The 17,311-nt window shown below is 44.4% G+C and overlaps 1 protein-coding gene across 1 annotated transcript in view; it reads right to left on the bottom strand.

Annotated features, from left to right (window-relative positions):
- Positions 1–13,920, bottom strand: part of LOC124556711 (putative gamma-glutamylcyclotransferase CG2811) — a 35,830-nt gene extending 21,910 nt beyond the window's left edge. The window contains exon 1 of the mRNA XM_047130697.1: positions 13,629–13,920. Within this exon, the coding sequence (XP_046986653.1) occupies positions 13,629–13,865 (237 nt within the window). The 5' untranslated portion in view covers positions 13,866–13,920. The remainder of the gene's footprint in view (positions 1–13,628) is intronic.
- Positions 13,921–17,311: the final 3,391 nt, after the last annotated feature.

Genomic DNA, 17,311 nt, shown 5'->3' on the forward strand with positions numbered 1-17,311 from the left:
ACCCTCAAATTGAGCCAGTAGGCCACGTGCCTCCAGGACCCAAGCCACCTGCCTACACCGTATGCTCCAGTAGCTTACAAACAATGTTAGTGGGGCTGATGTGTAGATACCTATCCACATCAAGCAGGTTTTTGCCAGGTTTCAGCACCGGAATGATGGTGCTCTCCCGCCGTTGCAATGGAAAGACGCCATCGCACCAGATCCAGTTGAAGACAAGGAGATGGCGCTTGCAGTCAGACAAGAGATGTTTAATCATCTGACTGGGGATCAGATCTGGCCCAGGAGCTGTGATGGGGCAATGCGCAAGTGCACTGAGGAGCTCAAACTCCATAAATGAGGCATTATAGGGGGTTCACTGTCACGTGTAGTGAATGAGAGGACTTTCCTTTCCATCCACCAATTGTGTGTGCAAAAGGCTCAGGCATATTGCTCAGCAAAGTTCTTGGCAATCACGTTTGGATCGGTACATAGCACGCCATTGATGGTAATGCCACGGACACCTGATGGGGTCTGGTACCCAAAAAGATGTCCGATCTTCGTCCAGACTTGGGAAGATGACGTATGGAACCCAATGGTACCTCTCCCAACACCCCTGTTTCCATTGTTTTATAAGCTGGCGTACCTAGGCATGGAGCTGCTTAAAGGCTATGGGATGCTCTGGGGAAGGATGTCGCTTAGGTCACTGTAGAGCTCGCCGACGCTCTAATTGCCTCAGCGACTTCCGGCAACCACCAAGGGACTGTCTTTTCACCGGTTGCACCCTAAAGAGTGAGGGATTGTGTTTTCTGCTGCAGAAATGACTGTGGTAGTAACCTGCTCAACCATCACATCAATGTTACAATGTGGGGCAGAGTCAACAGTGACATCAAAGGTGAAAGTTCCCCATTCCGCCTTGTTTAAAGCCCATCTGGGCAGGCGTCCATGGGCCTGATGCCAAGGCAGTGATAGGAAGATAGGGAAATTGCCAGTACAACACAGGTCATCATGTGCTGTTCAATGGGTAGATGGGAGAAGTCCTGGGCTGCAAATCAATAAATCAATGGCTGAGTAACTATCTCGAGCCACACTGAAATGTGTGGTGGCCCCAGTATTTAAGAAGCAGAGGTCGAGTTGAGACAGGAAAGTTTAGACATGTCTACCTCAGCCAGTAAGCACTGTGTCACCCCTCGAGGAATTATCGGCATTAAAATCTCCAAAAAGTAGGAAAGGTTTAGGGAGTTGATCAATCAATGCAGCTAATACATTCAGGGGTACTGCACCATCTGGAGGAAGATATACATTGCAGACAGTTATTTCCTGCGTCACCCCTATTCTGACAGCCACAGCTTCAAGAGGGATTTGAAGAGGCACAGGTTCACGACAGACTGAGTTTAGCAAATATACGCCAACTCCACCTGACACTAGATTATAGTCACTACAGTTCCTGTAATATCCCTAATAGCCACAGAGGGCAAAGGTCCGCATTGCCAGGAACCAGGTTTCCTGGAGGGCAATGCAGAAAGCAGGTGTAAAACTTAACAGTTGCCATAGCTCAGCCAGGCGGTGGAAAAACCGCCCCAATTCCACTGGAAGACGACATCATTGTGAGACTGGGAAGGCATGGAACATTCAATGAGGCAGTTTACGCCTCAAGGTCACCTACTGCCACCAACGGTTTGCCTGACCAGTCTATATCCATTATGTCTGAGGGTCCGGCGAGATCCAGAATGTCCACCCCATCCTCAGACGCAGAGCTTGCAGGTAGCGGTGGTGTGGGTGCCACCGCTAGTTCCTTGTTCTTAGGGGTTGTCTTTTTCGATTTCTTGCACTGTTCCTTGGGTTTCACTGGCTGGGATGACTTCACTGAATCAGTCTCTGGGACTGAGGATGAGGGTGAAGCCCTACGACTAGCTGCTTTTGGGCTCTTCAGCCACTGGCAGGTGTCATCTTTCCCACTAGCAGAAACCTGGAAAGGGAGTGACTCAACAGACCCATTCCTAGTGAGAGGAGCCGAAGAAGCCTTACGCTTCTCTGGCTCAGAAGTCTGGACTGAAATCCCAACGGTAGGGGTGGGATGGGGGGAGGGGTGTTGCTCTCGAAGTAGGTGGTGTGGGAGCAACAGGGAGCGAAGTGGCCCCCTGGCATCAAGGGGGCAGGTGTAGTGCCCCGATTCTGAGAGGCAACAGGAATTTGAGGACCTGATGGGGCTAGAACTGTTCTCGTAGCGGTGGTGTATGAGATAGTCATATTCACAGGATGTAGGTGCTCAAATTTCCTCTTAGCCTCAGTGCAGGTCAGTTAGTCCAGGGTCTGTTTTTGTTATTGTTTTAGAGCACAAAACTGCTAGTCATTAGTGCCCAGTCTGACTTTGGAAAATGTAAAAATCAAACTGGAAACCAGCAGCAATGGTAGTGAAACTCAAAAAAGCGGGGAAACTAAAAACAGAAGGAAAGCTTAAAACACCACTATAGAAGGGGGGTTGTTTGCCCCCAAAACGAACTTCAAATGACTGAAGTCATCTCACTGACACAAACTCGAGAACGCAATCGGCTGAGTGCATGTCATCTGCTAAAAATTGAAGATATATCAGGCAACAGCTGTAGACGGGCGTGTAACGGAGTAAAATAGGGTCAAACAAGTAAAAGGTGTCTCACCGTCCACAGTTGAGAGCAGTGGGGACAAAGCAGGGGAGGATCCCCACTTGAAAATGTCGATGGCTAAAAACACAGTGCCCTATCCGGAGTCTAGTTAAAATTACCTCCTCCAAACGACAAGATCGGGAGGAAGAGGTCCAAGCACAGGAAAGAGCTTTCATGTCCCGCAATTTATTATTGGGAAGTGTCAACGAATGTGCATGCCATAAAAGAGCAACACGACGACATAAAACACTCTGTAGATCAGTGAAGGGAACAATGTGAACAGCAGGCTGAAGAAGAAAGACTGCAGCCTTGGCCGCTGTATCGGCCACCTCGTTTCCACAGATCCTGGGATCCAGAGGAACGCCACAGAGATGCCCCCAAGTGGAGCAAGTGGAGGCAGTCCTAAATCCAGAGGACCAGAGGGTGGACAGGGTAGAGAGCTTAGAGACTGAGGGGAGAACTGAGCGAATCTGAGCATATTATATACTGTATTTGCTGATGGTGACGGATGTATTGGGCAGCATGGAGAACAGCGTAAAGCTCCGCAGTAAAAACCGAACACTGGTCAGGAAGTCAAAATCGATTGGGGTGTCGCCAACAATATAGGCACTCCCAACACCAAACGATGTTTTTGAGTCATCAGTGTAAATAAATGTGGCGCCCTTCATTTGTGCGCATCGAGCAGCAAATGGCCGACGATAAACAAGAGAAGGGGTACCATCCTTGGGAAACTGACAAAGGTCATGGAGCAAGCAGGTCTGGGGCTGCAGCCAAGGCAGTGCTGTACCCCAAGTTGTCAAGAAAGTTTTAGGAAAGTGGAAGGAAAGAGAACATAGCAGCTGACGGAAGCAGACTCCCAGTGGTAGTAGAGAGGAAGGGCAGCCTGCATACCCTAAATCCATGGAGGCGTCGAAAAAATGTCATGGGCCGGATTAACAGGCATGGAAGACAGATGGCTAGCATAATGACTCAGAAGGACAGCTCGCCGATTGGACAGCGGAGGTCCAGCAGTCTCAGCATAGAGGCTTTCCACAGGGCTGGTGTAAAAAGCTCCGAACACTAAACGTAATCCACAATGGTAGACAGAGTCGAGACACCGAAGAATGGACGGCCGAGCAGAGGAGTAAACTATGCTTCCATAGTCCAATTTAGAGCGCACTAAGGTGCGATATAGGTGGAGAAGGACCACTCTGTCCACTCCCCAGGAGGTACCATTCAGGACACGGAGGGTGTTGAGGAATCGCAGACAGTGAGCCGAAAGATAGGAAACATGGGAGGATCAGCACAGTTGTCTGTCAAACTTAAGTCTCAAGAATTTAGCGACATCCGCAAATGGAAGATTGACAGGGCCTAGATTTAAGGAAGGCAGAAGAAACTCTGTACGACGCCAAAAACTGACACAAATGGTCTTACTGGGAGAAAAGCAGAAGCCGGTTTCAATGCTCCAAGAGTGGAGGTGATCGAGACATCCTGTAAGACATCGTTCAAGAATGCTGGTCCGTTGAGAGCTGTAGTAGATCGCAAAATCGTCCACAAAGAGGGAGCCCACGACATCAGGAAGGAGACAATCCGTAATTGGATTTATGGCAATGGCAAACAGTAAAACACTGAGCACAGAGCCCTGGGGTACCCCGTTTTCTTGGGAGAAAGTAGTGTTCACCCGCACTTTAAATGTGCACTCTGCCATAAATTCACAAAGATAAAGGGGCAGCCGGCCTTGAAAGCCCCAAGAGAACAGTGTGCGGAGAATGCCTGTCTTCCAACAGGTATTGTATGCTCTTTCCAGATTAAAAAATATTGCTACTGTTTGGTGTTTCCTGAGAAAACTGTTCATTATATAAGTGGACAGAACAACAACATGGTCAACTGCAGAACGATGCTTTCAGAAACCGCACTGGGCAGGTGTGAAAAGACATCGGGACTCCAGCCACCAGGCTAAACGGCAATTCACCATATGCTCCAAAACCTTACAAACACTACCCGTGAGAGAAATGGGGCGACAGCTAGAGGGGAGATGTTCGTCCTTTCCAGGTTTGGGAACAGGGACGATGATAGCTTCCCACCATCTTCTGGGGAAGTACTGTCGGTCCAAATTTGATTATAAAGGTGAAGGAGGTAGCGCAGACTATGGTATGATAAATGCACCAACATTTGGATGTGGGCACTATCTGGTCTTGGGGCAGAAGAGCGAGAAGAAGAGAGTGCGTGTTGGAGTCCCACATGGAGAAAACAGTGTTATAGCTTTCGCGATTTTGAGAGGAGAAAGCAAGAGGTCGCACTTCCGCTGCACGTTTCCTTGGGAAAAAAAGCTGGCAGGTAATTTGAAGAGCTCGAAAAGTCAGCAAAGTGTTGGCCCAATCAGTTGGAAATTGCAACGGGGTCCACTAACGTATCATGCACGACAGTGAGCCCAGAGACCAGTTAGAAACTGAGCGCGCCAGATAACCATCGAATCTGACTCCAAACTTCCGAGGATGGAGTGAAGGTGTTAAATAAGCTAGTAAAGAAGTCCCAGCTTGTCTTCTTGCTATCACAGATGACGCGACGGCATCACGCACGTAACTGCTAGCATGTGATTTTATAGACTAGGGCGTGAGACAGCAGCACCCCACCAGCTGACACAGATTGGTTGGGACTACTGGCGCATGGGATGGTGTGTGTGTGTGTGTGTGGGGGGGGGGGGGGCGGGGGGGGGGGGTTACGGTAACGAAGGATGTGCTGTAGGGATAGCTCCAATGTGTATAGCTCAGAAAAGCTGGCGGTGGTGGGGAGGATCCAGATAGCATTGGTTACGAAGCACCCATTGAAATCTTGCATGCTGTGCTCTGCTGCATTTTGTGCAACTGGGTGGTCTACCTTGTTTTTGGCAACAGTTTGGTGTTGGACATTCATTCTAGTTGACAGCTGGTTGGTTGTCATACCAATGAAAAGCACACAACCAACCAACTACATCCTAACCGATAACCACTTCACTTCATCGTTGAAGGGAAGGTATACGAACAAATTTGTGGCACAGCCATGGGCACCGGCATGGCATCCTCCTCTGCCAACCTCTTCTTCATGGGCCACCTAGAAGAAACAACCCTAGTTTCCCCAAACCCCTGGTCTGGTTCAGGTTTATTAACGACATCTTTATAATCTGGACCCAAGGCCAGGAAACATTATCCTCATTCCTCCTCAACCTCAACACCTTCTCTCCCATCAACTTCACCTGGTCCTCCTCCAGCCATCGTGCCACCTTCCTAGATGTCAATCTTCTCCTCTCAGATGGGACCCACGACCACTCCCCTATGCAAAGACCACTCTTTTAGCCCTCTGTTTCTCCCAGTTTTTATATTTGGGCTACCCTGTTATACCTTCTACTGTGTGCATTTTAACTTCCTTGTTTTATTGTTTGACTATAAACTGCTAGCCTTCAGACAGCTCCCAGCTCACCCCCGAGCTGCTAGACGATTCCCACAACCCCCTCCCTGCTTCCCTCCATCCCTGACCCTACCCCACCCAGCACCCACACATCACTGCAGTAAATTCACCATGGGCCAGACAAAAGCTGGCAGTCCACTGAGCACAATGTAGAGACGTGTGTGTGTGTGTGTGTGTGTGTGTGTGTGTGTGTGTGTGTGTCTTACCTACAAGCTTGCAAAATGAAATTCATTCCAAAAGCTAGCAAAGCTCTGGAACTTTTGTTTGTGTACGTACTGACAACGCAGCTCTTCTGCCTCTCGGTGAGTCATTTCCTTTATTCCTAAATAACAAGCAATAAATAAGGTAAATGTCATCCGTTTGTCAGACAATTTAGAAAAAAAAGGGGGTTACATGAATCAACATAACGAACCTGCAGACATTCTCATAGGTAGGGCAACCACAGCTATGATTCATTATTTTTGGTATAAATAAATTGATACAGCTGTGTTTAGTCTTATTTTTTTTATCACTACTGCTATTGTGGCACTAATGGCTACATCTTCAGCTGAAAATGTTATGAAACATTAAAGCAAAAATGCTCTGAGCTTTGTACCCCACATTCGCTGCCCGTCAGAACGAAACACTGCTACAAGGTGGTATGTCATGTAACTACAAAGTCGGATTCCTATATGGCACGCGAGTCCACCTCTATGGTCTATACGCAGTCACGAACAGGGAACACGGCAGCATGCTCTGTCACACTCATATGAAGCACTTGTTTGTAAGGAGCAGAATCCTCGGAAATGACGAAGATGGAAACCACGTAAACAAATTTTTTGAGAAGAAGTCTTAGAGTTTCAATATGACAGAAGATCTCAAGGAAATTATGAGGCAAATGAAAACTTCCATATACATCAGTGAAGAGGTGGGAAAAATGGCATTTAAAATACTATGGGCATGTGATGAGAATAGAGGAAGGATGATGGCCGAATCAAGTACTATATTAGCAACCTCAAAAAAAAAAGTAAATGAGGAAGACCTGGTGCAGAATGGAAAAATCAAGTGGTGGAGGATATGCAACACAGACATTCAAAAGAAGAGACATACAAGGAAAGAGAGAGACTTTAAATGAGGTTGGTACGAAAAGGGCTAAAGACATGTAAGCAATTTGGGGAGAAAAAAGCAACTCTGAGCATTCTGTGGTCATACTCATATCAGAATTTGACGATTCTTACAATGCACTGCTGAGAAATGGTCGGTTTGCTGCTTTTTCGCTGGGTACTTGTAACCAGCTGTTGATACATGCTGTAATTTTTATCACAATTCTGGATAAGAGTTACATAGCCCCTCAACCTCCCCTTGAATCTCCCTCCCCTCCCCCCTCTCCACAACTGTATGGTACTGCCCACAATGCAGCCAGATGATATTTATCATTATCAAAAACCTTGTAAGTGTACCTTGGAATAGGATGGAACCCTGAAACACAGAAATGGCTAAACACATTGGTTTACAAATCAGCATATCGAATGTCAGAAGTCTATACAGACCACGAGCTGCCAAACTTTTAGTGTCAGAGCTGGAGGAATATAAAGTTGATATCAATGCATTGGAGGAAACTATTGAACAGTGTGAGGATGAGATTTTACTCAATAATAAATTAGCAATCTTTTATGAGGCTGTGAAGAGAATGTAAGGCATGAATATGGAACAGGATTTGTGGTGAGTGACTGTTGGTATGGCAACTGAGGGGCTTCAGTACAACAAACAAGAAAATATATCTCACTGTAAGCCCTAAGTAGGGAGCTGTAACACTTGTTGAAGCATATGCACAGACAGACTCAAGAAATGCAGAGAAAAGTAAATTTTTTGAAGAAATAGAAAAAAGTGGAAAGCATTGGCACCACAGATATTCACATCATTTTGGGAGAATTCAGTGTCAAATTGGAAGAGAAAGACATAATTAGGTTAACAGTCAGGAAAAAACAAACAATTGACTGTGTCAAACCAATTTTGCATTGAGCTCAAACCTTGTGGTGAGCGTCATGACCTTCCCTACAAATGGATCCAGAAAGGGACTTCCCCAGATGGTGATAGTACCAATCAAATAGATCAAATGCTTACAGATAAGAGGTACAAATGATGACAGATATTAGATCTTACAGAGGGGCTGATGCAGACACAGACAGTTAACTAGTAATCAGTAAATAACAACTACAGTTGTGCTAAAAAGGAGCAAGAACTTTGTCAGGAGACAGTTTGATGTTAAGAAGCTTAAGGACCCAGAGTTGTGTCACCAGTATAATATCAGAGTGCATAACTAACATGTCAAATCCTAATTATGAAGTAAGTGTTGATCAATGGAACACCAAAAGTCACACTTGAATGACATAATTAAGCTGTGAATGGCTGTCAGAGAGGAAGGGAAACACATGCTGGATACAAATTATGCGGAAAAACAGTAAGCAGTAAAGAGAATTAAAAAGAAAGAAGCAGAGTTCCGTGGACAGCGAAAAAAATCCTTGAGCAACATGACTGACAGAGAGGCCAAATACAATATGTGACTGCAGGAAAATGTTCCAAATGATTAAACCTGTGAGGAGCAGTCAAAGGAATGAACTGTCAGTTAATAAGGATGGAAATATGCTAACAGACAACGAAATACTTCTGGACAGGAGCAGGGAACATGTTGAGGAATTGCTGAATGTTGAAGATCCTGATGTCTTCCCAGAAGGAAGAATTACAGAGGATGTAGAGCAAGAACAAATTTAAGTGACTCAACAGGATGTACAAAGTGCAATCAGCAAATTGAAGAACAATAAGGGGCCCTAGAGGAGATAGGATAACAGGAGAGATGTCTAAGCCAGGAGGTGAAACACTTCAGAAAGAGATATACAATCTCTTAAGTATGGAGAAAGGAAGAGATTCCACAAAAGAGTGGAAGTTGGCTACCATTATCCAATGCACTGAAAGAACAGTAACAGGAAATGTAGTAACTACCAAGGTACATCTCTGCCAAGTGCACCACACAAAGTGCTGTAGTTAATAATTCATGAAAAGCCAAAGCCATTTGCTGAAGATATTGTTGGAGAGTACCAGGAAAACTTTCAGACATAAATATGAATTACTGATCCAATTTTCACCACAAGTCAAATCTGGGAGAAATGCTTGGAATTCAAAAATTTGTTTCTAGTAACATTTACAGATTTCTCAAAGGATTATGATGTTTTACACAGAAAGTATGCACAACATCCTATGGGAGCTTAGCATACCTAGGAAGTTAATTCTGAGACACTGTGTACAGCACACACAAAAGCCGAGGTGAAATGCCAGGGGGAGTTGTTCCAGCTATTCAGCATCAGAATAGGTGTGATACAAGGCAATGTCACCTCACCATTGCTTTTTAATTTGGTCCTAAAAAATGTAATTTATAAAAAGAAAAGAAGGCAAAGGGTTGAAGCAGAAGAACATAATTAGGACATGCAGAGAACACAGCAGCCATGAAAGAGTTAAGGAAGAGTCACGGAAAGAAATGACGGAAAATGTAAGTGGCTTAGAGAAGAACGGTGGTAAAATTGGACTTTATGTTAACAGAGAGAAGGCAAATGATAGAAGTATTCAGAGAAGCCCTGCATAACACCCCATTACATGTAGTAATGTGGAACATAGCCACAGTGAAAAATTTTTAAATACGTCAGTACCACCTCGGCACCTGGTTAAGCAGTCACAACTCAAAACAAGAAATTAATCAACATTATGTCAATGGGCATAAAACTGATTTCAGCCTGAAGCAGATAAAATAAAAAATCTGTCAATTAGATGAAACCTAAAGCCTATAGTGCAGTGATAGTACCAGTACCATTACATTGGTCAAACCTTAAGCACCACAAAAAAGGTGAAGAGAACTTTTTGATCTGGCAGGGCACATTGCTAGAAGGTTGAAGCTGTGCTTATTGCAAAATCTAACAGTACCTTTCCAAGTAGAAGACCAAGCAAGCAATGGGAGGATGAATTGTAGAAAGGATTTCAGCAACTGGGTGTCCATGAGAACAGTATCCAAAATGCACAAGATCACCATCTATGACAGAACATTTTAAGGTAGGCACAATCTTCATGGTATGAGACTGCCAACATGCATGCATGATATAGGTATGTAATGTGCCAATAGACTTACACTTTTTCTATTTGTCTATTATCTAGTAGTTTTTTCTGAATTCACCTTGCAGTTTTATATTTTGTAATATGAAGTATGTTAAATATAGTGTGTATGTAGATATTGGGCTATGCCAAGATCAGTGTTTTATGACAAACTTTACTTCAAATTCACATTCATTGGGTTCAACTTGCTACCAAATTTGTCACCTTCCAATCCAGATGCAGATGTTGGATTGCACTCTACAGGTAACTGTCACTAAAACAAAGATTCCATGGATAGCACTATGGCCCCATTAAAAAAATTGCACAAAGGCACTGCACCATCTCTTCTACCTAGTCATAATATATTTAACAGACTCAATTAAAAAAGGCAAATTTCTTAAGTTCACTAAAACAGTTAACCTTCAAATGAATCATTAGTTGTATCAGAGGGGAAAATGCACTTGCAACAAATGGAACATTACTAGATTGTTGTGTACTTGCTTTCAGGAAGTGAAATTTCCAACACTACCTACAGGCACAAATGAAAGTAGAAAAAACTAATGTGGGATGGAATAAAATGTTTTTGATTCTCACGCAATGTGACATTGACTACAGGAATAAAAGGGTAATATATGGTCTTTATCTGAAGAAGACAGTTTACACCACAATGGAATAAAACAAAAATGCAGAAACAAGAATAGCACAATACAGCACTGCTCACTGTCACTACTGACATCTGTTGTACATCTATACAATAGATCTACAATTCACAGAAGTATACAGCAGACAGTTAACAGAACCACTGTCTCACTATTTCTCAACTGTTCCAGTATCAAACAGCACAGGAGGAGATCAACGAAATCTTTCCACTCAACCTCTGATTCCCCCTCTTTCTTTACAATGATTTCTCTCCATGAAAGTGGGAGTTATCAAAACATTTTGGCATTCAGAGAATGGTTCCAATTTAAGTTTTCCATAATTATAATCCCAGAGTATTTAGCTGAACCACAACCATTAAATTTGTGCAATTTATTATGTAACTGAAATTTAACAATTTTTTATTTCTCTAGTGGAAGACCTTACACATTTTATTGCTAGGGTCATGTGCAACTTTTCACAGTTACAGATATCTTGTCTAAATTATTTCACAGTTTGTTCTAACCTTGTCATGTCTTTCCTTGAAAGTAAATAGCATCACCTGCAAACTATCTAAAAGGACAGCTCAGATTGTCTCCTAAATCATTTATATAGATTAAGAGTAGTACAGGGCCAAGAACATGTTTTTGGGGCATGCCAGATATTACTTCAGTTTTGCTAAATGACTCACCATCAGTTACTACAAACTGTTGGCTTCTGACAGGAAATCACAGATCCAGTAGCCCAACAGATAAGATAGTCCATGGGCACAAAACTTGTTTAGATGCCACTTGTGAGGAACTGTGTCAAAAGCCTTCCGAAAATCTAAAAATATCGAATCAACTTGAGATTCTCAATTGTTAGCACTCAATTTCGCACAAATAATAATAATAAAAAAAACACATTGGATTTCACAAACAAAATCTTTACTCAATCGATGCTGGTTGGTTGTGAACAGATCATTTCTTTGAGCTTTTTCATAATGTTGGAACACCGTATATGTTCCAAAATCCTACAATTAGTGTGACATATGGGTCTACAAGTCCGTGGATTACTACCCCCCCCCCTCTTTTTTGTATGAACAGATATAGAAGGAAGATGCAAGCAAGACGTAGCACAATGGGGTCAAGGGAAGTGTCCGATTCCTGCAGATTTTTTTAACTTTTTTTTCCTCCTCCATTTTGTGTGTTTCGGGATCGTGGTGTTTTCTTTTACTGTTATATTTAGCTTGTCCCCTCCCTAAAACCCCCAATTTCCCGCGGTTGTAACGTTGGTTTGATTGAAATTTTAGAGGACTATGTCTGTCTTATTTATACGTATTATCGTGCTTTTTTCCGTGTGTATGTAGTGGCATCATAGGCGCCATATTGGAGACGCTTTGAAAAGCAATTTCCGCCATATTGATGGAGTCATTGGTCAAAGCAGACAGGTGGAATCGGACACTTCCGCAATCGTTCTGCAAGCCACCAAATGATGCATGGCGAAGTGTACCCTGTACCACCGCTAATCATTCCCTTTCCTGTACCATCGGCAATTTGAATGAGGAAAAAAACGACTGCCTGCAACCTTCCGTATGAGTCCTAATTTCTCCTGTATCATCCTCGCAATACAAGACGTACGTTGGTCGCAGTATAGGCGTTCTGCAGTCGGCAACGAAATGCCGATTCTCTAAATTTTCTCAAAAGTATTTTGCACATAGAACAGTCTTCCCTCTCACGATTCCCATTTGTGTAATATTCGCACACCTCTGAATTGATTTGATTTCTTCCTTTAATCTAACTTGGTAGGTGATCCCAACGCTATAGCACTACTCAAGAACTGGTTACACAGGTGTTCTGTACACGATCGCCTTCATAGATGAGCCACACTTTGCTAGCATTCGCCCAATGTATCAAAGTCGACATTTCGCCCTCCTACTACTGTCATCAAGAGCTCGTTCCATTTCATATCGCTTTGCAACAACATGCTTACATAAGTTGAAATGTACAGTCGAGATCGCGATCTTGACAATTTTGATTTAAATATAGCATCAGGTTGCTGATCTCCACAGACTATGTTGTCTAAATTGATGGACATGCTTAGACATTTAACCAACCTGTGCCAACCAGCACACCACTAATACTGTATTCGTACATGACAGGTTTATTTTTCCAGCTCATGTGCATTTTTCTACATTTAGAGAAATGTTGCCATTCATCACACCACACAAAGAATTTGTTTGTCATCCAGTACCTTTCTGCAGTAAACCAACGACGACACTTTAAAATACAATACAGCGTCAACAACAAACAGACGAAGAATGCTCACCACAGACTATGAACCTCGACAGCAGGAGTTAAGGGAAAGGCATGTTTGGAGTACAGTACGTGTATGGATGTGAAATGATTAATAGGAATGGTGTGAGGAGGAATGTAAGAAATAAAAACTTCATGTAATGAACCAACGAGGAAAAATTAAACGTTTGGGCGCATATTTCGACTGATGACGTCTAGAGCTAAATGGATGGTGTGTGTGCGTGACGATTACCGGTAGTGCAGTTACTATCCATAAATTTTCATTAACAATGGGACTTACATGACATTGCCATCCCAGTTAGTGAAGTTTCCTATACTCCGTTTCCACCTTTGTTACAGTTAACGAAGCAGACAGTACGTAAAAAAATTTAAAAATGACACTACAAATGTAATTTCGTATATTGTGCTTACCGGTGGAAACTGCTACATTTACTTTTATCTCACAAAACATAAAACAGTAAGGCACTATGACTGCCACAGGTGCACTACAAATCACCGCGCTGAAATACATGTTGCGTGGAAGAAGTAGAATTTTACTTACGTGTCCTACCCCTTCCTTATGAATGAGGAACGGAATGTTAAATTGCGTATCGATGATTAACGGATAGCGTTTTACTGTTTCTGCAGCCGAGATAAATTTCGCATATCCATTAGCTTTATTTGTAAAGTAAAAATGATTCGGTTCACCTTTCTTAAGAGTGCCGTACACAAACACTTTATGCAATGCCATTTGACGGCTCTTGATAACCGCCGTTGTAAACACTAATCCCAAATGCATGACTTAACATGACATCTTCACAACACTGAACACAATCACATGCTGTACTGTTGCAAATCGACACACGACTCAGTCGAAGCTCGAATCGGCTATCGACAATCTGTGACTATACAACTCTTTGGAATATTGATTATAGTGGCAGCCTGATAATTTTTGTTTTTCTTTATCGTTATTTCATCCGCTCTCGCCCATATCGGCGGGCGGTTGGGCTAACAGTGGTACATTGAACACACTCTTCACCCAAAGGCCTAATATAAACTGAGACGAAACAAACACTAAAATTAGGGTGCACTGTATACAAGGGAATAAAAAATTTTTAAGAGTAAAATTAATGAACTTTTTATGTATAGAAAGCACGAATTTCTTTATTTTGAATTTAAAACAGTAATAATAAAAGGGTAAAAGGAATAACACTAAGAGGACAGGTAAAAAATTTAAACCATGTCATAAAACACTGATTTTTAAAAGAAGCACTTTACTGTCACTACAATTGGAGGGACCTGCCCTGGGACAGGTTGTCTGGTGTTGACGGGGAGAAGGTTTGGCACTGAGGAGGGTGGCGGTATGAGGATGGATGACACACATACCCACCATCGCTTCAGCTCTAGACTTAGGCAGTCAAAATACAATCCTGGAAATTGAAATAAGAACACCGTGAATTCATTGTCCCAGGAAGGGGAAACTTTATTGACACATTCCTGGGGTCAGATACATCACATGATCACACTGGCAGAACCACAGGCACATAGACACAGGCAACAGAGCATGCACAATGTCGGCACTAGTACAGTGTATATCCACCTTTCGCAGCAATGCAGGCTGCTATTCTCCCATGGAGACGATCGTAGAGATGCTGGATGTAGTCCTGTGGAACGGCTTGCCATGCCATTTCCACCTGGCGCCTCAGTTGGACCAGCGTTCGTGCTGGACGTGCAGACCGCGTGAGACGACGCTTCATCCAGTCCCAAACATGCTCAATGGGGGACAGATCCGGAGATCTTGCTGGCCAGGGTAGTTGACTTACACCTTCTAGAGCACGTTGGGTGGCACGGGATACATGCGGACGTGCATTGTCCTGTTGGAACAGCAAGTTCCCTTGCCGGTCTAGGAATGGTAGAACGATGGGTTCGATGACGGTTTGGATGTACCGTGCACTATTCAGTGTCCCCTCGACGATCACCAGTGGTGTACGGCCAGTGTAGGAGATCGCTCCCCACATCATGATGCCGGGTGTTGGCCCTGTGTGCCTCGGTCGTATGCAGTCCTGATTGTGGCGCTCACCTGCACGGCGCCAAACACGCATACGACCATCATTGGCACCAAGGCAGAAGCGACTCTCATCGCTGAAGACGACACATCTCCATTCGTCCCTCCATTCACGCCTGTCGCGACACCACTGGAGGCGGGCTGCACGATGTTGGGGCGTGAGCGGAAGACGGCCTAACGGTGTGCGGGACCGTAGCCCAGCTTCATGGAGACGGTTGCGAATGGTCCTCGCCGATACCCCAGGAGCAACAGTGTCCCTAATTTGCTGGGAAGTGGCGGTGCGGTCCCCTACGGCACTGCGTAGGATCCTATGGTCTTGGCGTGCATCCGTGCGTCGCTGCGCTCCGGTCCCAGGTCGACGGGCACGTGCACCTTCCGCCGACCACTGGCGACAACATCGATGTACTGTGGAGACCTCACGCCCCACGTGTTGAGCAATTCGGCGGTACGTCCACCCGGCCTCCCGCATGCCCACTATACGCCCTCGCTCAAAGTCCGTCAACTGCACATACGGTTCACGTCCACGCTGTCGCGGCATGCTACCAGTGTTAAAGACTGCGATGGAGCTCCGTATGCCACGGCAAACTGGCTGACACTGACGGCGGCGGTGCACAAATGCTGCGCAGCTAGCGCCATTCGACGGCCAACACCGCGGTTCCTGGTGTGTCCGCTGTGCCGTGCGTGTGATCATTGCTTGTACAGCCCTCTCGCAGTGTCCGGAGCAAGTATGGTGGGTCTGACACACCGGTGTCAATGTGTTCTTTTTTCCATTTCCAGGAGTGTATGTACTCAAACGTTTGATTAAATTTTTTCTTTATGACATTTTTCCTCGACAGTTCAGTACGGGAAGACAAAAAGAGAGGAGTAGTTGGGGGTATCGATAAGGCCATATTTTGATGGGGGAAAAGGGGAGCAGGGAATGAATTGGTGAAAGGGACAAGTCGTACCGAAATAGGGGGAGGGAAGGACAAAGGAGCCCTGATGAGGTGAAATGGGTGGAGTGGATGTATTGTTGGCAGAACAGGTAATTGTCCAAATGGATTTCATGGTCTGGGAACTGGAAGTTCATTGGGAGAGGATATGGAGAGTGTGCAGGTGTAGCGTTAGTAGAATGTGTCGATTTAGAGGAGATACAACAGGATTAGTGGAGTCAAGTTTATGGATGATGTAGGTTGTGTGAAGGTATACAATGGGAATGAGGAGAGGTGGGAAGTTTATGAGACGATAAAGGATCCAGAGGGGGAAAGTAAATGGATGTGGTAAGTGAGGTGGAGTGCATGGCATTCAAGGATCTGAAGGGACTTACAGCACTTAGGTGGGGATGATATCCATGCTACATTTACATGGGAGAGGATGGGTTGCATCCAGGTTTTTGTGGAGGACAGTGGAGTGGTTCAAACTCCATGTTCGTCTGGTTAGTAGTTTTAGACTATTGTGCGCTTTCTGTTGGATGGGTAATAAGTGAGGGTTCCATGTTAGCTGCCAGTCGATGGTTAGTCCAAGGTATTTTAGTGTACTAGTTACTCGGACAGGATGGTCACAAATGATAAGGTAGAAGTCTCGTAGATGGAAGGTGGGGGTAGTTTGTACTATAATTATTGCTTGGGTTTTTGAGGTCATGATCGTGAAGAACCATTGCTTACACTAAGAGTTAAACTGACTGAGATGAATTTGGATTGTTAGGATTTATGGAATATAGGACAGGGGCCGAGGAAAGTGATGTCATCAGCATACCGAAGGAGGTGCATTGGTGGTAGTGGTTTTGGCATATTGGTAGCGTAAAGGAGATAAAGGAGAGGGGAGAGGACAGCGTCTTCGGACACACCTGCAATTCGATGGAAGGTATGGGAATTGGTATTGTTAATAGTGACAAAGGATGGACGACTACACAGGAAAGATACAATAAGTCAGACACAGTGAATTGGAATTGCGTAAATATGGAGCTTGAAAGTGAGATCAGAACGCCACACATGGTTACAGGCTTTTTCTAGAACGAGGGAGGAAAAATAGCGGATTTACAGGTGTTGTGATGGTGGGATAGCACATGGGTGAGGCACATAAGGTAGTCATTAGAGGAGAAGTTGGGCTGGAAGCCACACTGGTTGGCAGGAAGGAGGTGGTGCTGGTTCAGGTGTTGATGGATCCATTGGGTGATGATGGATATGAAGACCTTGCTAAAC

This window comes from Schistocerca americana, chromosome X (assembly GCF_021461395.2).
Source record: "Schistocerca americana isolate TAMUIC-IGC-003095 chromosome X, iqSchAmer2.1, whole genome shotgun sequence".
In the NCBI taxonomy this organism is placed as follows: Eukaryota; Metazoa; Arthropoda; class Insecta; order Orthoptera; family Acrididae; genus Schistocerca; species Schistocerca americana.